Source organism: Tenrec ecaudatus, chromosome 3 (assembly GCF_050624435.1).
Source record: "Tenrec ecaudatus isolate mTenEca1 chromosome 3, mTenEca1.hap1, whole genome shotgun sequence".
NCBI classification, from domain to species: domain Eukaryota; kingdom Metazoa; phylum Chordata; class Mammalia; order Afrosoricida; family Tenrecidae; genus Tenrec; species Tenrec ecaudatus.
In genome coordinates, this window is record NC_134532.1 from 122,156,284 (window position 1) to 122,184,248 (window position 27,965).

Consider the following 27,965-nt stretch of genomic DNA (forward strand, 5'->3'; position numbering starts at 1 on the left):
TTCTTACTAATACATGATTTGTTTTCAAATAGACATGTAGGCTTGAGGTGAATTTAAAGTAATGCAAACCCTAGTTTTCCAGATTAATAAATGGAAATCTTGAGAGTCTGAAGATTAGGGAATAGACGTAGAATAATAGTAAGAAAAAAGATACCGTGAAGAAGTACTCATCAATTAAGGTCAATAATTTTAACTATCTTGAGTGCAAATAACTTCTCATGAACTAGAAACAAGTATTCCTAGTCTCACTCTACTGTGGATACTGTAACTAACGACCAGGCAGAAGTGTACGGTTGTTGGTTATTTAAGCATCTTTCTCATTGCCCTCATCAGCAATGCCATCTGGGGCAGCTGCTATTATTGTCATGGTCAGTTATAGAAGGAGCTCGTGATCTCTATGGAAGGGCCCTGTGGTGCAGTGGTTAAGGAACTTGATAACCAAAAGGCCAATTTTCAGACCTACGCTTCTGTAAAGATTACAACGTTGGAGACCGTGTGGGGCGGTTCCACTCAGTCCTACAGGGTCCTTGTGAACAGCAATGAACTCTATGACAATGATTTCTGTTTGGGGGAGCAGATCAACAAGTCTTCCCGCTAGTGGTGAGTGCTTAACGTTTGTACCGCCCGTGCTTTGATCTGTACCCTAGATGAGAATAAGAAAGTTTCTCTTTAATAAACTTCCTCTCTAAGTCCTGCAAAGTGAGGCTGGGTCAGAGCAAGGAAGGGCTGGGCTGAGAGAAGCGACCCGCAGTATTCAGTTCGAGTTCTCCTCACTCTGAAGACCCATTTGTGAGAACCCTGACAGAGCTTCGTCTACTGTGCAGGAAGATGTATTGGTTGTCTCCAATTCAACCTAAATTGTGTAAGAGGTTTTTGCACTGCAGCTTCTATGAACAGGAAATCATAACTCTTATTTCCTGATCCTTAGGAGTTAATGTCAGGGGCCAATGATTGATTGGACAAGAATAAAGGCATATATATTTGTAGGGTAGCAACCCAGCTTCCACACGCTATCTTTATGGGTCACGGTTAAAGAGTCATCATGACTTCAGCATGTTATCTTGTTTCCTGAAGCCAATCCATCCAAGAGGGGTAAAATAGAAACACTCATCTGTCACGAGTTTTTTTTTGCCTCCTGTTCCCAGCCTTGGTAGCTTTGCCTTCATCTGTCTGAGACAGATAAGAGGAATATTGTACAGAGTTAGCAGAATTTAACTCCAGGGCTTAGAGACAGCAAGTCAAGAACACATTCATAAGCACCCGTGTCCTGTTACAAGGGTTCAGATAGCAGTAAATCTCTGAAGGGGTAGTGAATAGGAGAGGCAGAGGAGAGGAGAGAATTCTTAGTTTCCTGGGTTTTATTGCAAAGAAATAAAATATGACAATATAATAATAATAACAATACAGCAAAGAAATATAACAATACAGCAAGTTTTAGTTGTGGAGAAAACTGTTATAGGAATCCAGATACAAATCTTTGCCACCGAATGCATTCATCCTGAGCCCTCTTTAGTTGTCCAAATGCATTCACAGGGAAGCTTAAATACAATATTGAGGATATTTTATTTTGGAACAGGAGGGTACTTGGCATTCAGTAGTAGAATCCTCTCCTTCTGTGAGGGAGAGCTGAGTTTGATTATTGGCCAAGGAAGCTTAGTATGAACATCAGGGCATTGGGGGTTCAGTGGCAGAACTCTCGCCTTCCACAGAAAAAAGAGCTGGGTTTGATTGTGAACCAAAGCACTTCATATGTACCTAAGACCCATCTGCTAAAGAAGCCTTCGCTACTGCTGTGGTGGAGAACAAATTTCAACACAGCTTTCTGATAAAGACAGACTAGGAAGAAAGACCTGGGAATCTACTTCCCCAAAAAGTCAGCCATTAAAACCCTTACGGAACATAATCCTATTTTGACATATATAAGATCTCCACGAGTCGGAGTTAGATGGCCACTGGTCACTAGTTTGCTTTGGCACTGTCTTAGGTCATCCTTTTATTGGGCCATTGGATAGTTGCCATCAAAGTTCCATCAGAAGGCACTGTGCTCACAGATCTGAAACTTCCTTGAAATATGTTAGCAGAAAGAATACTATTTCCCTAACTTGGAGTCAATGTCTTCCCTAAAGGAAGAAGCAATAAAATGACCAAAGGAATTGAAACTAGGTTCTAGGAAGAGAGTTTTATAGAAGGGAGCAGGCTCTGCTTGGAGAAAGCAGAGAACCCTTAAAGGAATAAATTAATCGCCTTGCAGGCTATAAGGAATTCCTATTCATAGTCAATTATTCATTCCCTCAAAGCGCCATGCACTGTACCGGGAACTGGGATATGGAGATGAGCAAAGCATAGTCCCTACTTCAAAAACCTCTTCTCCAAGGCCAGGGACCAAAAAATGGACAAAATCGAGTGTTGCCTTGGACACAAATGAGAATTAAGTCGTACGAGAAGGGATCATAGAAACTGAAATGCTTGCCAAGGTCAAGGTAGCAAGAGATATTTCACCTGTCATCTGTGTAAGTAAACTGTTGTGTCGGCCTCCTCTTCATCTTCAATGATTATGAGCCATTGTTGTGGCTACTGAGTACTTTGAATGCCTTCTAGTCTAGGGTGATCTTTTTCAAGCATCATAAGAATATTCTGTTGTATTACATGGAGTTTTCATAGACTAATTTTTGGAAGTCCACCACCAGAAATTTCTAAGTAGGCTGTTTTAGCCTGGAAGCATGGTTGAAATGTATCTACTATGGTTGACTGTTCTAGTACTTGAAGTACTGGTGATATAGGATCCATCAGCTCACCACAGTAAGATAAAGAGCAATGTTAGTTAAATGGTGCAATACTTTTTAGGGCTTATTGAGAGAGAGTTTTCACCATAAAAAGATGATAGTTTCAGTTTTATAATTTGGAATATCCTCTTATGGTCCTGGTGTGGTCAATTTAAAGGAAGTCGACTATTTTATGGTTTTGACAGTGTATTTTATCTGCCCTCAACACTGTATGATTCATATTAGGATCCATCCAGACCACGTAAAATAGAAAAGGCCAATGGTGCCTTCTTTGAACACACTGAAGTCGACAGACGGATTAGTGACCACACTTACCAAGAACATGCGTACGTAGGGATTCCTGGTAACTGGCCATGTTATGTCTTGAGTTCCTCTGTGTCATAGGTTTGTGGAATTTCCCTACCTTTCATTAATGGCGATTTATCATCTTTTAGAAAAAAACAAAGTTGTGGTTCTCTACCAAATACAAAGGAGAGCGCTGACTTAATTTACAGCCTCAGAAACCCGACACGGGGTCATATTGACTAGGAATTGAATTGATGACAGAATTTTGGGATAGATTAGAATAGGAACTTTTAAACATTCCCTGATACACTTCGCTCCAGCTTAACAATTTATGAGAAACCAGGACAAAAGAAACAGATTTTTATAACTCATGAAAGCATGCCCTAATTGTTATTTTCAGTGCTCAGTGACCTCGGTGGAAAAATAAAGTATGAACGTTATTTTTACAAATACTCAAAATTTTCTTTACCCACATAAAAGCTTTCCATACCTAAAGTAATAAAGAACTCAAAATTGGTTTTGCTTTTATCTTTTCTTTGTTTATTGTACGCATGGTTGTAAAACAGAGGTCGTTTTAAGGGACTTGTCCATGTGTTTTTAATCAATTCACAAAATAAGACATTCTGAGAAAATATCTATTCTGTCCAAAGCACATTGTTTTCTCATAGAAGGCTGAAATAAGTGTGCATGCACACACAATATATGAACGTAGCTTACGGCGCAGCAACAGGAAAATGTTTCTAAGTATATCAAGTTGTTTATCATATGCACACAATGTAACAGAGTGACAGCTATGCAGTGCTTTCATTGAAATGTGCCGTGGTCCCTTCATCCTGAAATAATAGCTCATGGATTAAATGTCTGTTCTGAGCTTACCTGTCTCACTTCCAATCAAAGGCTGGTTGGCAAAATGCTTGACAAAGTCCTTCAAAGATGAGAATTCATTAAATCCAAATTTAAATGAATATCCAGTATATTCAACATGAAAATGTTTGACGGAGTCTTTGGCTCTGAAAGGAAAAACAAGCGTCCAACATTACTGGACAAATGAATATCTTTTTTGACTGGAAACTACTCTTAGTTATTAGCATCATAAATAGCTCTTTCCGAGAACTGAGCATTATGACACAATCGTCAAAATCGCTTGTAGTTTGACACAACATCTCTATTTTCTTTTGGCAGGCTAGGTGTTTAAAAATTTTCACTGTACTGAAAGACTAGAGTTCATTCTTCCTATGCACTCCTCCACTTGCTGAAAGTGTTCTTGAATGTTAACCCCCTTAGGGGGAAAAACGACAACTGGCCATAGAGTCGATTCCAACTCGAGGGGATTTGATGTGTTACAGGGTGAAATTTCCCATTGTGTTTACTGGACTGTCACCATTCTGGAAGCCAACGATCGGCTATCTCCTCTCTGGTATTGCCAGGTGGATTCCAACCACCAACCTTTAAGTTAGTAGATAAGCACAAACCCTTTACATCACCTTTGGCCACCGACCCCCCTCTTAAGGTGCATGATACAAATGGCAGGGAACAAAGATGATCAAATAGCATAGAAGACCTTCACCATCGTTTTCTTTTCACCTTAGGTTTCCTGCTATACTTGAGAGTCTGCCACAAGCCAACTTCTCTGTGAATCCAACCCTGCAGGATAAAATATCAAATGCTCTGAATTGCCATTTTTCACCTCAATGTTGGAATGTGGCAGAGTATTTAGTTAAAAAAATACATAGGCCCATTTTATCTGACCTCCTACGATCCCTCTCTATGCACTGCACACTCCAACGTGAGCTGGAGTCAGAGACCCAGATTACTGGGCCCCATCTTGAGTCAGTAGGCCCAGGAAGGAGCCTGAGAATCTGCATTCCCAACACATCCCCAGGAGATGCTGAAGCTGCTGCTGGTCTGGGGTGCACACTTTGAGAGGCCCTGTTCTGATCCAAGTGGATCTACTACTGCCTCTGTTTTGTTGTTGCTGTTGGGCACCGTCCAGTAGCTTCTGATTCTTAGTGATCCTGTGCACAACAGACCATAGCCTGGTCCGGGCCGACACCACCCTCACAATTGTTCTTATGCTTGAGCCCAAGGATGTAGTCACTGTATCAATCCATCGTATTGAGGGCCTTCCTCTTTTTCACTGCCTCGCTCCTTCACCCACATGGGATCTTTTCCCACAGTGTCTGAGGCAAAGTTTCAGCATCCTTGCCTCTAAGGAGCATTGTGGCTGTACCATGGTACCTTCAACATTCTTCTTCAGCACCACAATTCAAGCGCGTCGATTCTTCTTCAGTCTTTCTTATTCTATGACCAACTTTCACAAGTATGTGAGGAGACTGAAAATACCATGACTTGGGTCAGGCACACCCTAGTCTTCACAGGGACAGCCTTGTTTTCAACACTTTAGAGAGGTCTTGGGCAGCAGATGTACCCAGTGCAGTGCATTGTTTGATCTCTTGACTGCTGCTAACACGGGCATTGCTTGTGGATCCAAGAAAGACGAAATCCTTGAGAACTTTACTCTTTTTTCCACTTCCCACAATGTTACCTATTGGTTCAGCTATGAGGATTTGGGGTTTCTTTACATTGAGTTGTAATCCATACTGATGGCTTCGATGCTTGATATTCATCACCAAGGGCTTCACACCCTCCTCACATTCCGCAAGCAAGGTTGTGTCATTTGCATGTCACAGGTTGCTAATCATCAAATTCTCTGATTATTCATTAATAACAAAGAGAAGAATGGGAATGCCAGAACACTTCACTGTGCTCATGTGCAATTGAGCAAAAGCAGTTGTGTGAACAGAGCAAGGGAGTACTGTGTGGCTTAAAAGCAGGCAAATGTGTATCAGGGATGTATCCTCTCACCATTCTGTTCAAGCTGTGTACTGTTGAGTTATTGTTCTCTTAACCTGGAATATCTCCCCCCGCCCCCCACTATTTTAAATCCCAGCTACCCATGAAGTTTCAGGTCAAACACCATTCCTGTCACACATTATGTGAGATACTTCTGGTTCCGTTTTCTCTTCTCAAAATCCCAGCACTTATCCAGGCCTCTCTACGCAGTGTCACTTACTGCACATACCCGGTGTTACTTGTATTTGGTCCTCATGCCCCCCAAGAGACGAATCTCTCTGAGGACAACGTTTTGAATCTTCTACAATACTTATCAGAGTGGCTGACAGAGAGTGGATCCTCTTAAGTGTTTGCTGTTATGGGAATAAAAGATGAATGAATGAATGCAATCATTCTCCTGAACCGCCCTGTGCTTCCGACTACTTCTGCTGGTCTTGTTGTTGGGTGCCGTCAAGTTAGTTCTGAAGCAGAGCGACCCTGTGTACAACAGAACGAAGGATTCCTATCTGGCACCATCCTCCCTCTCGTTATATCTGAGTTCATTGTTGCAGCCCCCGTGTCAATCCATCTTCCTGGGGGACTTCCTTCTCCTTCACCAAGCATGCGGCTCATTTCCAAGGAGTCATCTCTCCAGACAATGTGTCATATATTGAAAAAGTTCTGTTGCTCTTCATAGGGTTTCCAGACGCCAATCCCTCAGAAGCGGACAGTCTATTCTTTCTTCCTTGTCTGTACTTAGTCTGGAAAGCTGTTCGCCATGGGTGACCTGCTGGCATTTGAAATACCAATGGCAAAGCTTCATCCTCAGCTCAGCAAAGTGGCACACAGCCTGGAGAACTCGGTAAAGTAATTCCTCGGCACACATGGAATCACCCCGAGTTGGCATCGACTCGATGACAGCAACAACAAAGAGGATTAAATTGATGACCAGTCCTTTTCTTGGTTCTGTATAATACTGTGAGGGTTTGAGACAGCTTTGAGGGGCATGCAAAAACAAGCAAGGAAATCACTGGCGATTCTGGGCAGACTCATCTAAAAACACAGATAGATATACTAGCCCCTCCGGCTTTGTTTTGTGCCCAGAATCATATCACGACAATGCTCCATAATCCCTGAGTGTTAAGATACTGAATCTCATTCCCAAATACTTGAAATGATCATCAGTGATGTATATTTAACATTTTTGTGTCTATGTAATGTACCACCTAGATTCTTTAGGAGCTTGACATAAGTAGGTAAAAAAATTAACTAAAATTCTTTGATTTAACAATCCCACAAATTTGTTTGAGAAATTTGGAAGATTCATGCAAGAAAGTATCTGTAACCTAACCACATAATGGATTTTTACCATTTGCTGTTGATCAGAGAAAGGCTAGCTCTCTGCTTCCATCCAAACAGAATGGTCTCGTTGTTGGGCAATTTCCTCAGCAGTGTGGTCAGGAATAAGCACTTTCTTGTGTCAACTCCTCAGGAGGGATTGCAGCAGGGCACCTATGACTGTCTCTGTAGATTACATGGTCCTCCCATTGGAGTGTTAACAACAATAGCAGTTTGGCATTTGATAAACTCAAAAACTCATTGCCATTCCCTCACGGCGACTCTGTAGAGAGGGTAGAATTGCCTCCATGTGTTTCAGAGTTTGTAACTCCCTATGGGAGTAGAAAGCCTTGTGGTTTTCATTTAATGATGGGCAAAAACCTACAGGGACCCTCTCTCTATACTGTTTCTGTGACTGTAAATCTTTACAGAATCAGACAGCCTCATCTTTCTCCCATAGAGCGGCTGGTGGTTTGGAACTGCTAATCTTGTGGTTAGCAGCTCACAGAGTCACATTGCAGGTAATTTCCTGGAGTCCTCTCATCCTCTGTCTAGTGTAGGCCAGCCTGCCCTGAAGCCAGGGAAACTGGGACATTTCAGTGTGAGCCTGAGAGATGCTAGCCTAGACCTAGCCACCTACCCCTGGCTCCCACATGGCTAGCATAGCCAACTTCTCTGAACCAGCCAGCCAGCCAGAAGGAAGTGAGACGGGAGGGAAGATCCTTACAGGACAGGGCAGTTACTGCTCTCATGCATAGCAGCACCCACAATCAGTGCCTGTTGCCTGTGGCGATGCTGCTGAGCAGGTGTCCGTGGCGCTTCAGCCTATGATGGTCTAGGGAGAATGACCTGGCATTTACCTCCAACATGTAGTTCATGCCAACCCTATGGATCCCAAAGTTCTTTGCTACAATCAGCCATGTGGATGGCACAGGATTGAGCAGCGTACCATGGCACCGGGTATGGAGTCGCTCGGAGTCAGCGCCCCAACTCCCAGCGACTAACAATGATGAACACTATGGCAAAAACTCGATTATTTTTCTTACCATTAGAGTGAAACACGGCCTCGTGAAAAAAGTCCATTGATAGAATCAAAAAACATATATGAGTCACGTTATTGCGGTTGGACTTTGTGACTATGAGAGTTAACCAGTACAAATCACTCTGATGTTGCCCAGGGAGCAGGGAGCGTGCCGAAGGCCAGGGTTGGGTGTCAAGGGAGTACACTCTGGTGCTATTTCAACTCCAGGGTACCCCACCACCTGCATTTCCGTGTCTTCATCGCTTCATCGATAAGGCCAGAGATTGGGATTAAGAGCAATTCATAGTCTCCTCCAGTGTGTGTTCTCTCTCTCTCTCTCTCTCTCTCTCTCTCTCTCTCTCTCTCTCTCTCTCTCTCTCTCTCTCTCTCTCTCTTCAGATGGAATAGGGCAAGAATATTTGCTTTGATTTTCTTATTATTTAGAGTTTGGCCTCAAAAAACCAAGTCCCTTTTGACTCATGGCGGCCCAATAGGACAGAGTAGATCTGCCCTGTGGGTTTCCAAGGCTGTAAATCTTTGAGTGTAGAAAGCCTCATCTTCCTCCTGCAGAGCGACTAGTGGTTTCAAACTGCTGACCTTCCGGTGAGCAGGGCAATTCACAACCCACTATGCCACCAGGACTCCTCATGTATAAATGTCAGGAGAGATTTGAAGTCTTGCAATTTCAGTCTGATGCTAAAGTAAATGCCCGGTAATGACAGAAGGTGCTGTGCTGAGTTATTTCATGCGGTTCAAAGTGCCCTTACCTGACGGAGAGGGAATACATCCCAGCTTTTTCATTACTGTCCCTCAGCAGGTAGCTTCCATCACACCCGTTTGAGAGAAGAAGCGCTTCGGCGGCGTGGCGGCTGAGGTTGCTGTGATACCACCTAGGAAGCAAAGAGCGGTGTGATCACTTGGGGAAGGAACGTCTCTGCTCCTGCACCTGCCATCTCCGTGAAGAGGTCACAGCACTATCTCCTCTCGGCAGCCCAGACCACGCTCTCACACAAAATGGCAGGGCAAGGAGATCGCTGGGAGCGGTGAACGGTGAGATCAGAGAAAGCTGGCTATAGAGTGTTACTGTGAACATGGAAAAAAATCTGAAAGTCCAACACCAAGTTAGCAATCAGCATAGATGTTGGTCTCTTTTCCGTCTTTGCGTCTCTCCCTCCCACTGTCTTTTGGGGTGCCCTTTCATGGAACTCACTGTCAGAAGAAACAGGAAGCACACAGAGTCCACATTTTTGTAAGGAGATGCAAGCCTCATCAAGTATATTGTTTCAAACAGACAAATGGCTGAAGAGACAGGGGAATTCCCAAGGAAACGCTAATCGATCCACGAGTTTTTAATTTAAAAAATTGTTTTATATAGAAAAGGTAACATATATTCATGATTAAAAATAAAGCCACGTGGAACTGCTCCTTGGGGTTTCTGAAACTGTGTATCCTTATGGACTAGCTGGCCACACACTCCTCCTGCAGAACCGCAGGTGGAAATGCCAACCTTGTGGTTAGCAGCCCAATGCTTAACCAACTGCACCACCACAACAGGGCACATCTTGAAAAGAAAGCCTTTTGCTGACTTCTCAGATTCCTGGGTTCCTTTCCCCAGAGGATACTGATGTTACCTATTCTCCTAGAAGGCAGCCAATCATCTAGTGATGATCGGGGAATCCCTGGGTCGTACACATCGTTAATATGTTCAGCTGTTAACTGAAAGTTTGAAGGTTCAAATTCACTCAGAGGTGCCTCAGAAGACAGGCCTGCTGGCCTCCTCCTGAACAACCACATCTGAAAGCGCTGTGGAATACCGTACTACTCTAACACGCACGGTTTCACACTGGACTCAACAGCAATTGGTTTAGAGGCCTGCCAGGATGTCCTCCCCCCGAATTCCAGGGAGAAATGAGCATTGTTGGTACACTGCTCTGCATTCTTTTTGAATGAAAGCAAACCCATTGTCATCAAATTGATTACGACTCATGGTGACCCCATATGTTTCAGAGTAGAACAGGATTTCACAGGATTTTTCTTTTCTTTTTTTACATTTTTTGGGGGCTCATACAACCCTTATCTCAATCCACACATATACATACATCAATTGTATAAAGCGCATCCATACATTCTTTACCCTAATCACTCTCAAAGCATTTGCTCTCCATTTAAGCCCTCTGCATCAGGTCCTTGATTTCACAGGATTTTAGCGACTGTAGTTCTATAGGCTTAGACTGTAAATTCCAGGTCTTTCTTCCGGGGTTATTTTGGTCTGGGATGACTAGAGAAACAAATCCGGAGACACTCATATGTGTGTAAGAAAGAGCAATGTATATATAACAGAGCAATTGAATATTGAGAAAACACCCCAGCCCAGTCTAGAGCAAGTCCATAAATCCCATATTAGTCCCTATCTCCAATGCCAATCTATAAATTCCTCTTCAGACTCATGCAACACGTGTAATGATGCTGAATGCAGGAAGAACACAGGCCAGTGGGTGGAAAGACATGTGGATCCAGTGGTGGTAGAGGCATCCCAGCACTGGCAAGGGTCTCCACATGGCTCCTTCCATTCCAGGGCTCTAACATAGCTCCATGTGTCTTCTTAACAGGAATGTCTCGCAGGGTGTGTATGAGTGTCCCGCCTCCAGTGAGCTATTTACTTCACTAGCAGTTCCAAGTAAAGTCATCAAGCTGCAACCTGATTGATTGGCTAACCTGTACCCCTTCACTCTTAAATCTCAGTGGACAACAAATTATATAACTACCACAGGAGTGTTTCTGGGTGGATTCAAAATGCCAGCAGAATCAGGAGGCCAGGAAGAAACACCACAGGGGCGGTGCCAACTCACAGAGTGACCAAGCTGACTGTCTTCAGGCAGGAACCTTGTTAGTGGAGTGGAGCATATTAAGGCACTTACTGGTGCAGCTGATGATCTTTGTATCCCTTGTCTGAGCAGGACAGAAGGCACAGGGGCTGAGGGCAGAGAGTCACAAAGACGGGCCTGCTCACGGGCGTAACGGAGAAGCTGCCCTGCCTGGAGAATGGTGTCCTGAGTCCTTTCTAGTCCTGAATTGTAACCAGTTATCCCAAGACACATGGAGATTTCCAAGGAACCCAGGACCCGTGGATGCCGAAGGAAACAAGGACCTTCCCGAGAGCTGCCAGAGAGAGCACCTTGCCCAAGACCTGGCGGGCTGGGTTCAAACTTCTGGGCTCCCAAACCGTGAGAGGATAGCTGAGTGTTGGTGAGAGCCATCCACCGTGGCATTTCTGTTCCAGCAGCCCGAGATCATTAAGGCATCATCGGTGGAAGGAAGTTTCTACAGAAGTCTCTAAGCTATCTGTTTTCTAAATCTATATTTCCTGATGCATGTTTCTTTAGTAAATTTCCTCTTTTGGGCAACGGTGCTGCCAGCCTGTACCAGCTATATATTTGCTAGCTGAAAGAATGGCGTGGAAAACACTTGTCAAAGAACACCCACTGGGTGATTTATCCAAGAGGAGCCCCATTCTCTCTGCAGACTCCCAGACAAGTGAAAGTGTGTGCATGACACAAGGCTTCCAAGAGACAGATGGAGAAGTTAAAGTGTAGTCTTCTAATATGTCGGGTTCAGTTAAGGTTAAATCATTTCCAGTCTTTCTAAAAGAGGTCTCCCAAAGTCCCTAAGATACTTCTTGCCAATACTTAATCTGAGGGTAAACATTTTAGCATAAGATTCAGCTTGAGTCAGTAGATATTGAAGTAATATTTGCTTCAACAACATTCTACAACAAAACAGTTACGCAACGGAATTCTTTGAGGGTTTTCTGTGAGCGTGTGGTCTACGTGCAAACCACTTACAGCATTCTTCTGGGTTTTGTGTTTTGTTTTTAATAGGTCGACAGAACTTTCTTTGTACTTGCAATTTTAAAACAAAAATCCTTTATATTCTAATTACATACCACAAATACATAGGAAATAATTGTGTATAAGGCCAGAAGACTGCAATATGCTCAAATTTAGAAAGTGTTCCACCAGTGTTAAAACTTGCTTGAAACAAGATTACCCTTTCTTGAGATGTTTAGCAGGTCTGGGCCCAGTTAAGCCGTGTATAGAGATATGTCACATACATATGATGAAAATGAAACAGAAGGAGGATCTTCACATCTCCAATAGCTTTTCCACAAAGACCTAAAATCCCTCTTTTAATTAAGTTGTGTATGATGTTCCCGTTGTCTGTGTGTGTGTGTGTGTGTGTATGATTGTGGTGAAAATATACACAACAAAACAACACTCATTCAGCAATGAGTGTTTAATGACACCGATTATATCTTTCAAGGTGCTCCTAGTGTCCTTTTAATGAGCACAGAGGAGTGAATATAGATCCAATACATTGTAGGCTCTTTGTAGGAACCTGTTCACCTTTGGTAAGAATGATTCAAGATCATGCTCTTCGAAGAGCTGAAGGTTAAAAAAGGAATTAAGTTGGTAGTTTTTCCATAATCATGGTTCCCCACCTCCACTCAATCGCTTTTATAAATCTTCACCTACTGTGTTTCAAATACCCATATGTGCAAAGAGTCGACAAAGCACGTGGGCGAGGCAGGTCCAAGGGAACGAATCTGACAGAGCCTGCGGCCGGGCTTCACAAAGCACTCCTCTGGCTGGATCAGAAAGTGGGTCGAGGACCATATCCACGAACAGGAGTGGTGACACTGCAGGAAGGCTCCAAGAGCGAGTCCAACCAGGTTCTTTGAATGAGCCAGCACCCGAGTTGGCTTTAAAGGGGACAGAGTTGCTTTTTAAAAGTATTCATTCTGGTTTTTGGATCATAAAACAAGTTGTAAATGTTTACATACACTTTTCTAAAAGCAAAGTGAAAGTTACAGAAGGGAAATAAATGATCTTATTACCATCCCAGAAGGGCAAACTAATACAACACTGCAATTTTTAAAATGTACCAGCTTATCTGAAATGGAAATGTTCTGTAGTATAAAGTATTAGAGAGGGCGGTGGGTATTCCCATTCATTGTCGATCGGGTGTAAACTGGAGGGAATTGGGCCTCTCTAGGGTAGCTCAAGGGATCCTTGGTGGCACTGCCAGGAAGCACTGGACTGCTAGCCAGCAAGGGGTGGTTCGAGCCCGTCAGCTGCTCCCCTGGAGAAAGAATGGCACGGACGACCCCTGGAAAGATTTACAGCCTCCGAGATGCTGTCAGGGGTCCCTGTGAGTGGGAATGAACTCAGTGACAGTGAGTTTGCTTTGGCTTGCTTAGTGCAGCGGAAGCAATCGCTTTGTTGTACTTGTGGACATGCTGCCGTGTCGGCGCTGATTCCTAGCGACCTTATGCAGCTATGTGTCTTCAGGGGAGTAGATTTGCCCCTCAGATTGACTCCTGGGTGTGAACTGCAGACCCCGTGGCTGGCGGTCCAATGCTTGCTTACTCAACAATGCCACCAAGGAGTCTTGATCAAAGTAGATTTAAAACAAACAGAACCCACCGCCACTTCTCTGTTCCAATGCAAAGCAATGTTATGCAGGGTTTGTGAGGCGCTGGAATCTTCATGGGACCAGGGACCTTGGAGGTTAGCGGCCCAGCACTTCTCTGATAGTGCCATCTGATCTTAAAATATATTGTGAAGTCAGAAAACTAGTTTGGGGTACAGTACGATACGATTTACTTTTTAATAATATCCCCTGACCCAAAATATAATTGCCCCAAAAAGACAATGTTGTCATGTGCTGTTCAGGAGGTTACTAGGCCCAAACGGACCCCTTGGGGGCATTGTGGGTCATGCATTGAGTTCTCCAAAAACTATTCTCTGTGCCATGGAGCCACTGCCCACTCAGTGACCCCCTGTGGAGTTCAGAGACTGTAAGGGTTTACAGGAGTAGAAAGCCCGGCCTTTGTCCTGCCGAGCCAGCTGCTGGTGGATTGGAACTACTGGCCATGCGGATTGCAGCCCAGCATGTAATCAATGTCAGCAGGGCTCGCCATGCACTGAGCAGCTAATCACAAGGTCGGCAGCTCGGAATTAAGAGCTGCTCCGAGGGAGAAGGTGCGACTTTCTACTCCCATGAAGAGCTACCGTCTCAGCCACCCCGAGGGGCAGTTCTCCTCTGCCCTAGAGACCTGCTATGAGTGGAACCAACTCCATGGCCGTGAGTTTGAGCTTCTGAAAAAAGATGACAAGAAGGAACAGTAATTTATAAGGAAATTCACAAAAATATAAACTATATGGCAAACATTATAAAACCGAAACAACTTATTTCCACGAATTGTTCAACCTTATAATATTTTTCCATGAAATTTTGGCCAAGTATTCTTTGATTGTCTCATCACATCATTTTGTTTTCTCTAAGGAAAATAGAGCAAGGATTCAGTCTTTTGTTTTGGAAGCTTTTAGAAGGCTTTTGAGAGTATAGAAAAGCTGTTTTCAGCTTCACAACATGATGGTGGTAAAGAGGCTTTTAAAACTGTCGGCAACTCTGGAAGTTCCATGAAGGCTCTTGCATGTTGTCAAATTATAAGAGTTTGGGCACCTAGATTTTTCCTGTACAGAAACTCATCGTCAATACTCCGTGACTTGACGGCATTGAGTCGCCGCATGGCTAGGGTCGGCTTCAAAGAACTTGGAGGTACAGCTTCACTGGCTAGGCAGTCAACTTCTGATGGCTCAGAAGTCATATGCTTTGTACTGTTTGAAAGTGGATACATTGTTGAAGCAACTGATATTGTTCGAATTGTAATCATTGTTTGGAATCCTGGAGTCAGGTACAACCCACAGCAACCCTAGGTGCAAGAGAACCACATGTTACCCAGCCCCTCCCTACCCTCAAGCCCTGCGATGTTTGAGTCCATTGGTGCAACCACCAGGCCAATCGCTTTCAGTGAAGGTCTTTGTCTCTTTTCCTCTAGCTACATACTTTATCAGGAAAAAGACAGGGCTTCCCACTCCCATCAAGAAGCACAGTCTTGGAAACTCACAGGGCGGTTCTACCCTGCCCTGCAGGGTCACGATGAGTCGGCGTTGACTCAACAGCAGTGAGTAAGTATCTACTTTATCAAATGGGGTGCACTTTTCCAGGGATTGGCCCCTCCTGGTTGACATGCCCAAAGTGCATAAGAAAAAAAAATCCCACCATCTTTACTTCTGAAGAACATCCTCGTTCTGCTTTTTTCAAATAGACGAGTTCACTCTTCGGGCACTCCCTACTATCGATACTAGGGATCTAGTCCTTACATGTACATGTTTATTACAATCAAAAATGTGTTCAAAGGTGCCTCTGTAGTCAGTGGATACCTGGAAACAAATTCATTCAGATACTTAGCCTGGTGAGGGTGTCTCTCACACCCCACCCAACCCACCAAAAAAAATTTTTTTAAAGGGTCCAATCAAGACCAGTGAATGCCAAGGGGACCTGCTAGGTCCGTTCAAGGCAGAGTTCGGCTCAGGTTATGGTGTCCATTTGGGGGGGATTTCAAATGAGTCATTTTGATAGATTTTTCTTAAAGAACACAGGGCAATCATGGGAGTGTATTAGGAAGAAGGTTTTGAACCAGGGAAGATGATAGTTGGTAAGAAAAAGACCAAGAAAGTTTGAAGGATTTGTTTCTAGCACCACAATGTATCTGCTCATTTTTTGAGGGTAGTAAAGGGTGGCCCTATGGGAATTTCATTGACACCCTTCACTCAGCTCCAGCCGTAGATCTCGCCCCTCTCAAACTTCTTTTTGTTGCTCAGACTCAAAAAATGTGGAAACAGGTTATGATTAGAATCCCTTGAGGAGGCCCAAACTGCTATATTGATGTGGTGTAAATGGAAGGGTTCAGAATTCCTTACGGGGAGGGTCTGAGAGATGAAAACACTATTGCCTTTTACTTTACCTGGGGGTAAACCTTTACCTTTTTCACAGATTCTGGCTTCTGCAGGTTTTACTGTGTATGAGGGTAAGTGAAAAAGGCTTGCTACAAAACCACAGAAACTTCCATTCAATAAAAACATCGCCATAACCTTCTGCGTTGACACCTTTTCTGCCTTGGCTTGCACTGGCCCGGCAGACCCCTCAGAAACACTGCCTCGGTTAGACCTGACTCTGGAACAGGTTGGTTTCTGGCTAGGAGCCAGTTCATAAAAATTGTCTTCACTAGCTTTGATCTTGCTTTGCTCTAGGTGTTTTTTTGGTTTTCGGTGTATGAAAACCAGGACTGATGAACCTATAGAATCAGAAAGTGGAATAAGGGTTTTTTTGGGGGGAGGGGACACAATGGTGGTGGCAGGGTGAAGGGGTGATGATGTCCAGGGGCCCGTATAGATAAAGAATGTTTGGAAATGGATTTTGGTAGCCAATGTACAATTCTGCTGGATGTGCTTGAACTATGGAATGATTTGATATCTGTATTAATCCCAATTAATAATAATAAAAAGACTATTGAAAATGTCAGCACTGGCTGAGGCCAAGACATTCACGCCAAGCCATGTGAGATCCCAACTTCAGCAGCTGTTGCATCAATGGTGATGCCCTGGCCTCCTTCCACCAGTGTCTGGACTTCGACCACAGGACACGTCATAGATGTCAACGGTCTTCCCGGCCTTGACTCGCCTTTGAGGTCTACCCAACCTTGCTAAAAACACCGACATCGAAACACTCTCTTATGTGGGTCACCAGCTCCATCAACTTGTTGCAAAGCTTGAATGAATTGGAAAGATGTCCGCTTGCATTTAGGTAACACTTTATGATTAGCCCTGACCTCAGCATTGTCTCCCCTCACCCCCAAAGGCACAAAAGACTAATCTATTGTTGTTGCTCTTACGGGATTCTAATGAGACAAGGGTCACTGAGATAGCTGTCTGCGGCTATCCAAAGAGACATGTTTAAACACATCTTTGAACTGGAACCCAAGCAGCAGTATTTATTGACTGACGCTCATCTGTCTGATCTTCTTCACCTCCATAATTCAAAGACATGAGTTCTTCGTCAGACTTCCTTGTTCATGTTGCAGCTTCACATGCACATGAGACAAGTGATACAAATAAATTAATGATAACAAAGGAGGTGGCAGTTGCTGCAGGGTCAACTCCTACCCCAGGGGACTTATGTGCACCGCGGGGTTCTCAGTGGCTGGTCTTTTAAAAGTAGATCGTCAGCTGGTGCTTCCAAAGGATTGCACTGGACCCCAATCTGCACATGTTAGGCTAGTAGCTGAGTGTGGTAATTGTTTGTACCACCCAGGGACACGGAACTTAAAAGCCTAATCTGTGTACTGTATCCCTTCTAGAGGAAATGACAGCCATTAGCTTGGGTATATTCTTTTTCAATTTTTTCCAGTGCTTGAGATAGCATCTAAATCCTCTCAAGGATTTAGGTCCACTTTTGCCTACGTTTTGCTAGTAGTGAGGAGCTCGTTACTTGTACAGGCAAGTCATTTCCATACTTCCATGATTGACAGGCAGAAAACACTTGCCTACATTGAAATGCCATTTTCTGCTGAAGAGCTTTCAACAGAGGGTCCCAGAGTTACCTTCTGCAGTTATATAAATGATGCCTAAGTAGCTGGTTGAAAGCATTTAGCCTGCGCTCTCTCTTCTATCACCATCGTCTACTTTCATAACAAGTTTTCAGTCTCTTTGCCAGCCAAAAACCTTACCATCTAGAGCCTTTATCTTCCCAGACGGTATCCCAGGTTCAAAATTTGATCTTTAAGATAAGATCTGTGTCCCACAAAGCCACCCAGTACCTACCTCCCTCTGACTTGCTGGCTGCAGGGGACACACATTAAGGCTGCCTGAGACTCTTCACAGTTACATCATACAGCTGATTCATTCTGAATTCACTGCTGATCAAAACTCACAATCAAGTCATCTTCCTCGGCTGAAGACAAAGTGGGTGCATAAGCAAATGTGGCGAAGAAAGCTGATGGTGCCCAGCTATCAAAAGATATAGCGTCTGGGGTCTTAAAAGCTTGAAGATAAACAAGCGGCCATCTAGCTGAGAAACAACAAAGCCCACGTGGAAGAAGCACACCAGCCTGTGTGATCACGAGGTATTGAAGGGATCAGGGATCAAAGAACAAAAAATCACATCGTTGTGAATGAGGGGGAGTGAGGAGTAGGGACCCAAAGCCCATCTGTAGGCAACTAGACACCCCTTACAGAAGGATCGCAGGGAGGAGACAGGCCAATCAGGGTACAGTGTAGCAATGAGGAAACATACAAATTTCCTCTGGTTTTAAATGCTTCTTCCCCCAACCACTATCATGATTCTAATTCTACCTTATAAATCTGGCTAGACCAGAGGATGTACACTGCTACAGATAGGAACTGGAAACACAGGGAATCCAGGACAGATGAACCCTTCAGGACCAGTGGTGAGAGTGGCGATACCAGGAGAGTGGAGGGAAGGTGAGGGAGAAAGGGGGGAACAGATTACAAGGATTTACATATAACCTCCTTCTGGGGGAATGGACAGCAGAAAAATGGGTGAAGGGAGATGTCGGATGGTGTAAGATATGACAAAACAATAATAATTTATGAATTATCAAGGGCTCATGGGAGAGGGGGAGTGGAGGAGGAGGGGAAATGAGCAGGTAAAAGGAGTTCAAGCAGAAGCCAAATGTTTTGAGAATAACGAGGGAAACAAATGTACAAAAGTGCTTGATACAATGGATGTATGTGTGGATTGTGATAAGAGTTGTACAAGCCCCCAATAAAATGATTTAATATTTTAAAAAGGCATCTTCCTTGGCTGTTTAGTCACCACTCACCAGCTGCCCTTTGAAGGTTGATGTTTTCAGAATCAAATACAATAACGAGACCCCTTTACTAGTGGGAAATGCCAAGTGAGTAAGCGTACTAGTGAGCAGTGGGCTTGGACAGCATAGCTCCTGCAGTGTCCGTGCGAATGCCTTATGGAGAGGGCGAGTTATATCTTTCTCTAGGAGCCCTGGTGGTGTCCAGGTTATGCATTGTGCCACCAGCTTCAAGGACAGAAGTTCAAAACCACTAGTCGCCCCTGTGGAGAAAGATGAGCTTTCTAGTCCCATAAAGAGTTAGTCTCAGAAACCCACAGGGGCAGTGCTACCCTGCCCCTATACGAGCTATGGGTCAGAAGCGACTTGATGGCAGTGAGTTGCAAGTGGTGTGAGTTAGGTGTGGGCCTGCTCAACACACAGTCTGTGGTTCAAACTCACCAGGTGCTCCTCAGGAGAAAGATGAGGCTGTCTTTATGTTCGTATAAAGATTTATAGCCTCAAAAACTTTCCTATATGGCCGGGCTACTATGAATCAGCACCGACTGGACATCCATTTTCTCAGCTAGTCCAGCCACATGGTTCACTCATATTGATTAGCCAAAGGGCATCGCCTCCACGGTCCACCCCTACACAAATGACCACCTCTGTTTTCGTATGGCTCCATTACTAACTGAACAGTGAACCCACCTAGCAGTGCCAGGGAGGCAAAGCCTGGCATTCATAAAGATTACAGGCAAAACATCCTATGGGGTTCAGGTCTGTTCTGTAACACAAGAGGTGACCATGACTCCAAATCTGCAGGTTTCCCTTTTTTTTCTTTTAAAAATCATTTTATTGGGGGCTCATACAACTCTTATCACAATCCAGACATATATCCATTGTGTCAAGCATGTTTGTACATTTGTGGCCATCATCATTCTCAAACCATTTTCTTTCTATTTGAGCCCTTAGTATCAGCTCCTTAATTTCCCCCCCTCCCTCCCTACCCTCAGGTGTCCTTTTTGTATGTGTATCAAGTGGCTAATTTTAAAAATTCTCTATAAAAAAGGCACCTTTTATTTGCATGTATTGATACAATGTCATCTTTTATACATATTTTATATGGTTCCGTCAACGTCTGTGAAAGAGACAGTTACAAACTTTGCTAAGTTGCCTCATGCAGTGTGACTACTACAGACATTGTGTTGGGTACTGGGGATAAACATCTATGCAGTGCGGAGTAAGATTTATTCTCCTAAAAAAAATCCTCTGGGTCTCATTTTCCTTGAAGAAGCTAAAAAAGGGAAGATGACGACATAAGAATTGCCCCTATTTATAAGAATGCACTTGAAACAATGCTATATTCTTCATTTCCCCCAAATCCAACACATTGCCACAATTATGTCTCCAGGAGGAGCAGAGCCGAATCAAGCATCAAAACAATGAGATTCTCAAAACCAGCGGCTGACCGTGGAAAACGCTGTGGTGTAACCCCTTCCCTGATGTAGTAACCAATGAAGAAACTCCCTCCCAGGGAGCATTTCTACAACTGCTTCTCCACTCTGCCGGTACAGGAAATCAGCTGGGTCCCAGAGAAAGCAGGAAACCTTGGATGGAGCAAACACACCTGCCTGCTAACCCAAAGACTGGAAGTTTGAGGTCAACCAGAGGCACCTCAGGATAAAGGCCTGCTGAATACACACAAATACACAAAGCAAAGCAAAACAAACCCAGCCACTGACAGCCCTATGGAGCATGTTCTACTCTGATTCATGAGGTCACTCTGAGGGGAAGCTGGCTCCATGGCAAGCGGTTGGGTTGGCAGAATAGAGGCAGGGTTGCTCCAGAAAGCTGGTTCTCAGCTCACCCTTGGTTCCTCCCATTGCAGTCCCTCTTCATACTAGAACCTTCTGAGTAACGGCTCCAATATATTGGATGCGTCACAGCTGCTTATCCCATTGAAGGTCACTGTCTTGATTTGCTCTGGTGGTGCTGCGGATGGCTAGGCACAAATGTGGTGGTTCAACCCCACCAGTTCCTCTCTGAGTGGCAGATAAAGGCTGCCCACTACTGTAAAGATTGACAGTCTCAGAAACCTCTATCAGACAGCTCTGACCTGCAAACAACCTGACGGCAGCAGGCCTTCATTTGCTGAGCTCTACAGAAGAAGTTGGCAAACATTTTTGGACCCACCCACAGTTCAAAACTTACTTTCTATGTCTCCCAGTATATATGCACATACATATCACATACTTGCACGTGATCAAACATTGTAAGAGAGTCTCCATCTATGAGCATTTACTTTTTTCAGCCTTCTATTATTTAAAAAATATCCTGACCTACTGGATGGACTTTAAACTCAGTTATGAGGTGAAGATCAAGGTAAAGTCTCAAAGAACACGGTGAAGGGTTGGTACTCACAGTGTGAGGTGACACTTGGGACCATGTTAGAAATGGACATTCCCAGTACCCACCAAGACCTGCTGAATTATAATGAATTATAACAAATGGTGCTTGTTATGCAGTCTGAAGACGGAGGAGCATGATGCGAAGGACTGTTGATCCTTAAACTTTATGATTCATTTCAATAGCCTTATGGTCTGAGTTCAGTGGCTGGCAGCTGAAGAGTAACACAGAGATGGCAAAGAAAGGGATAAAATACTTCCCAATATCAACATGGAAAGAAAGGGAAGAATTGAAACTTAACATTGGAATCCATCAAATCCCTGTCATCTTAGTGATCTGGACAGTCAGCCATTTAGGAGAAGGTCTCAGGACATTGGAAAACTCCATGAAAGAGGAAGGACTCATTCGACGGGGAGAGAAAGGGAGTTCCCAGCTGAGGCAAGGCTTAATCAAAGGCACTGAGGTTGACATACGTGTGCTGTCTACAGGAAACAGATGCCCAGTTGGGCCACTGCATCTTTGAGAGTGAGTGATGTAACATACTGCTGGAAGAACAAGTGGGCGCCAAAAGAAATCTTGTAGTTTGAAACTTAAATTCCATGACATTTAGATCACGTTGTTCAAGGATACAGGCTCTTAGTGGCCCATATCTACAAGTGAATATGGGCAACATCATCTTACAACAATGAAGTGTTTGGCGACTGACTTGAAACTTGCCCGTTTGCACTCACTCAGCAGCTTCTGGGGAGAAAGAGCTGACAATCTGATCCTCTAAAGTTGACAGGGCCCTATGGGACCTTCTCTGTCACATGAGTCACTATGAATCAAAACCAACTCGATGGCACCTAGCAGCACTTGGATTGTAATAATGTGATTCCTCTTGCGATGAAAAAGAAGTGATGGGCCACCTAGATGCTGTCATATCAGAGGTACAAAGAAGGCACGCACTCAGACCCCCGACAAGAACACAGACCCCGGCTGTGTGAAAGCTGCTAAAATGTGCAATAGCAGAGCAGTCAACAAATGCTGTCATATCAGAGGTACAAAGAAGGCACGCACTCAGACCCCCGACAAGAACACAGACCCCGGCTGTGTGAAAGCTGCTAAAATGTGCAATAGCAGAGCAGTCAACAAATGCTGTCATATCAGAGGTATAAAGAAGGCACGCACTCAGACCCCCGACAAGAACACAGACCCCGGCTGTGTGAAAGCTGCTAAAATGTGCAATAGCAGAGCAGTCAACAAATGCTGTTCTTCTTTGGGAGTTTTCTTTGTTCTTGATTTTCAAAGCTGTCCTCACTGTTGAGTGACAGTGACCGACTCTGAACGAACTAGACCAAACATGGAAGGTATATGGCATCCAGTGCCACTGACCTTTGTTAGGACCTTGGACAACACAGGTAATGGATGCGTCTTCTCTCTTGATGAGCTTAGAGTGGGCCTCAAACTCCTTCTGACACAATAGTGACACTGTCCAAGATGAATCAGATAGATCTTCTTGGGCTAAGCCATCTTCACTTGGGTTAACTTGCCCTTAGTCCTTGAGTCCTCCCATGGGATTTCTTGGCTACTGATTTCATTTGTGTTCATTTGTCCATGGAGATGATGCTAGAGAATCCAGTTTTGTGGAAAATTATAGCTTTTAGCCGTCAGAGTTGGAGAAAGAGAGGCTTTCTACTCTGGTGCAGTCAGTCTTGGAAACCCATGAGGACATTTTTATTTTGTTCTATAGGGTCACTCTGAGTCAGAATCCACTCGATGGCAGTGGGTTTGGGAGTTTGAGTAGCTCCCAGAATCATGGATTTAGGGGGAAAAAAGTGTAAGTGCTACTCTATGTATTCAAATGAGATTGTAACATATCTAAAAGAAGATGCTTTGATTGTTAAATGCCAGTAGGTTGACTGGGGGTCATAGGAAGTCCACGTGACAGAGTACAATGGCCCCATAGGGCTCCTGGATGATCATCTTCCTGGGAGTAGGTCGCCAGGGCTTTCTCCCACAGACTTGCAGGGTTTGCCCTCCCAAGCTTTTGGTTGGCAGGTGAGCACTTAAATGTTGCGCCACCAGACTAGACCAAACCCACTGCCACTGAGCTGATTCTGTCTCGATTAAACTTCTGGAGGGTTTCCAAGACTGCAAATCTTTACGAGAACAGACCACCTTGCCTTCCCCCCGAGGAGTGGGCACTGAGTTTGACTGGCCCACCTTACACTTAGCAGCCCAACACTGAATCCACAGAGTCACCAGGGCTCTGTGCAGCCACACGTGTTAGGACAGACCTTTCATTCCACTGAGCACAGCTGAGGGGCCCTGTCTAAAGAGAATCAAGCAGAGGGCTGGCAGAGGGCTTGGGGAGTTTTACAAGACTTCAGGGCACCTCTGATGAGTGAAAACGGTTAAACATACACTCGACGACTGATCACAAGGTTGGTAGTGCAAACCCACCCGGAGATGCCTCGAATAAAAGGCCTGAAAATTGCTCTTTTTTTGTTCTTTCCCCCAAAGGCCTGCACCATGAGTAGTGTGAGGTACAGGGGAGGCTGAGGAGACACGCCTGATCTGTGGCATTCCGCATTACATTCTAAATGCCTACACGCATGCACACTAATGCGCCAAACTAACTGGCGAGGCCAGCTGGCCCAGGCTTTAGAAGACATGTCGTGAGTTTGCCAGAGGCAGAGGACGTGAGCATCGCATCCAGGAACGAAGGAAATGCAGCTCCAAGTCTTCAGGAAGGAATCACGGCTCACCCCAGAAAAACAGGACTGAAAGGGAGAAGAGAATTATGTGGGAGTTTAAAACCAGGATATACCTGTTCTGTAAGGAGTCTTTGGAATGAGGCAAGAAGTCCTAAGTCATAAAAACACACAGAGCGACTGAGACACAGCGAGACGGAAAGCCAGAGAATCGGAGACATGGGTGATGCAAAGCATCCGGGGCATAAAAGCCAAGGAGCTGTGGCTGGAGAGATAAAGCTTCAAAACTGGCCGAGAAAGGCATGCAGGGCTCGCCCAGAGAGCTGGAAGCAAGCGGTTTAGAGAACAGAAATAGTGAGAGAGAGAGAGAGAGAGAGAGAGAGAGAGAGAGAACTGGGTGACAGAAACAGAGAAACTAAGGAAGGCTGCAGGCACTGAAAGACCCACAGGGCCAGCAGCCTGGGAGATAGATCAACAACACACCCAGGAAAGTCAGGGGACAGACACTTAGGGAAAACAAAGGAGCAAAGACTCGATAGGGCCACGGACGGTGTGGCAGGTTTGGCAGGTGTGGCAGGGAGGGATTGCCAATCAGGACACATTGCAGCCCAGTTCTTTAGATTTCATGCTCAGGTCAGTCTGCACTATGCAGGAAGGATTGCTGGGCATCACTGCTCCCCTTGGGAAGGAGCCCTGGTGCCGTGCTGATTGCTGACCGAAAGGTCAGCAGTTCAAAACCACCAGCCCCTGCCAGGGAGAAAAACAAGGATTTCTTATAGAGTTACAGTCTCAGAAGCCCATGGGGCCTGTCCTACCCTGTTCTAAAGGGACTCTATGAGTCAGAGTTGACTCCATGGCTGTGAGTGAGCACCCCCCGACGGGTCCTGGGAGAATGTTCGCTTCAGAATATGCAAACAAAAGTTGAGAGATCACCTAGAAACAAGGCTTTTGTGGTACTTGCGGAGGCCTGGGAAGGCTGGGCAGGGACCCCAAACCAAAGGTTCTCTCCAGAGGACTCATCTCTAGTAGTATCAAGCATGACTCTGCTGTTTATCTGGTTACTTGTTGCAGCCAGCACCCCAAAGAAGTGCTGCTTCACGTGTAGTGAGTGCCATTGACAACTGCCGACTGAGGGCCACTACAGGTGACATTGAGGGCTAAGACCTTTATAGGTACAGGAAGGAACTCTAAACTTTGTAGGTTGTGAAAAATTCCAGGTAGCACCTTCTGTCACGAGCAATCGAATTCTCTATTCCAGGGTTTAGATGATATCTTTCACTGACATCGATTTGTCCACCCAGTAAAAGCCTTTGGGTGTAAGGGAACTGAGTGAGTCTGGGGGCGATTCATGCATATACATTACTAGTGCCGGCATTGTGAGGAGCTCACTGACTGAAGACTGAGCTCACTCTACTTCTGATTTTGACTTTGACTCACACTGGAGCAAATATGCTTTGTGCGAACTGCTGGCCTTGGATGGAGCAGACAGATATGGATCATCTATAGTTTAAGGTGCTCATCATCAGAATGAATTTACTCTGCTTTCTCCGAGAGCAAAAATGAGCCTTGGTGTCGTAGTGATTATGCGTTGGGCTACTAACTGCAAAGTCAGCAGTTCACATCCAAAGGAGTCTTTGGAGAAAGATGCAGTTTTCTACTCCTATAGAGCCCAGTCTCCGAATCCCCAGGAGCAATTCTAGCTGGTCCTGTAGGGTTGATATGAGTCATAATCAACCCAACGGCAGTGAGTTAAATTTTTTTTCAGGAGTCTAGAGCAAGTGGTCAAATCTTTAAACTGATATCGCCAAATATTTTTACGATTAGCTGAAGAATCAACCCAGAGTCTGCTCAGCTGTTACTGAGTCAGAACCTTAGAAACAGTCGCCGGAGACCTTCAGAAACACTTCAGAAATGTATAGTGATAACAAACAAAGAACAATTAGAAGACATTTGTGAAATACTATGGTTTTCCACATTTCTTTGTTATTATTTTGAAAAAATATATCCAAAAGTAGTAGAACCAACTCTGGTTTGGATACAAATCACCTATGGTGCTCAGCTCAATGGAATGACTGACTTCCACCCTGTTCCTCCCTTGCTCTACCCAGGTCATCAATCAAACCTAGTTTCTAAACTGCCAGTCCTATAAATGGCTTCACTAATTAGTGTTCTTGGCTCTGGATCCGTTACCACCACCACTATCACCTCCACCACCACCACCACCTCCACCACCTCCAACACCACCACCACCACCACCTCCACCACCACCACCACCACCTCCACCACCACCACCACCACCTCCACCACCACCACCACCACCACCACCACGCTCAAATGGCCAGCTTAAAACAAACTATGAAAGCCTTGTAATCCCCCATCCTATAAACATCCAGGGATCCAGTAACATCAGTTCACCAAAGTCCAATCACTTTAAGCTCCTTTGGAATCTCGGCTGACCCAGCTTTAATTTAGGGAAACAGGTTGACCCAGGAATGACCAGAAATGGAAGATGGGAAAATATTCTACCAGGAAGCAAAAACAAAATGATATATGCATGGTGTGATCACCATTCCATTGGGTGCGTATGTGTTTACGGAAAAGGCTGACACAAGCCTGAAAAGAGTTCAACAAAATGTCCTTTCTGTGACTGGCTTTCTTGTCACTTTTCTTTTTTTCCCCAAATTTTCTATAATTAAGGTATATGAATACTTCAAACATATTAATACTTTCAATAATACCAAGAAGAGAGGTACGATCATTGCCACAATCAATTCTAGGATATTTTCTTCTTTAAAAAATTTTATTAATTATTTTTAATATATTTTTAAAAGAGGCCTGGTGCCTAGACCTAGACACACAGTGAGGCTACTAGATGCAGTGTCAGCCCTTTGAACACACCACCCTCCTTGGGAAGGCTACACAAGATCACTATAAATCGGAATCAACCCAGTGACTCTGGGTGGGATACTATTTTAACTGCTTATTATATGAACAATTATATACAGACAGAAAAGTGAATTCTAGCACCCACATACTAATTTTCGGCAGAAGAATTGGTAACATTTGCCATATTTTCTTTATGTAATTTTAGGTGAACAGTTTTAAAGAAAAGTACTGCTGTTGTGACCCTTTCACCTTGAATAATACACTGGACATTATAAAAACAGTTGTAAATCCCTCCAGATTCCTTAGCCCTCAAACCTAAACAGTGGTCTGAGTGGCTTAAAGAAAAAAGGAGGAAAGTGAAACTGAAATGGACTTGGAGTCTTGCGACAAACAAGTTCACTTCAAACAATAACAACAGCAACAACAAAAAAAGTTGTAATTAAGAAAACATTTTATTGGGGGCTCATATAACTCTTATCACAATCCATACATCCATCCATTATGTCAAACACATTTGTACATTTGTTGCCATCATCATTCTCAAAACATTTGCTTTCTATTTGAGCCTTTGGTATCAGCTCCTCATTTTCCCCCTCTCTCCCCACCCTTCCTCATGAACACTTGATAATTTACAAATTATTATTAATTTGTCATGTTTTACACTGTCCGATGTCTCCCTTCACTCACTTTTCTGTTATGCGTTCCCCAGGGAGCGGGTTATATGCTTTTTTAAAGAAGAAAATATCCTAGAATTGATTGTGGCAATGATTGTACCTCTCTTCTTGGTATGATTGAAAGTATCATTGTGATCGGTTCCCCTTTCTCCCCTACCTTCCCTTTTCCCTCCTGGTATTGCTACTCTCATTATTGGTCCTGAGGGGCTTATCTCTCCTGGATCCCCTGTTTCCAGTTCCTATCTGTACCAGTGTACATCCTCTGGTCTAGCCAGATTTGTAAGGTAGAATTGGGATCAGGATAGTGTTGGGGAGGATCCATTAAAAATC

The 27,965-nt window shown here is 44.3% G+C and overlaps 1 protein-coding gene across 1 annotated transcript in view; it reads right to left on the reverse strand.

Moving 5' to 3' along the window:
- DAPP1 (dual adaptor of phosphotyrosine and 3-phosphoinositides 1) overlaps window positions 1–27,965 on the reverse strand; it is a 78,226-nt gene that overhangs the window by 40,203 nt on the left and 10,058 nt on the right. The window contains exons 2-3 of the mRNA XM_075543541.1: window positions 9,027–9,149; window positions 3,945–4,078 (exon numbers count right to left, since the gene is read on the reverse strand). Of these exons, the coding sequence (XP_075399656.1) occupies window positions 3,945–4,078; window positions 9,027–9,149 (257 nt within the window). The remainder of the gene's footprint in view (window positions 1–3,944; window positions 4,079–9,026; window positions 9,150–27,965) is intronic.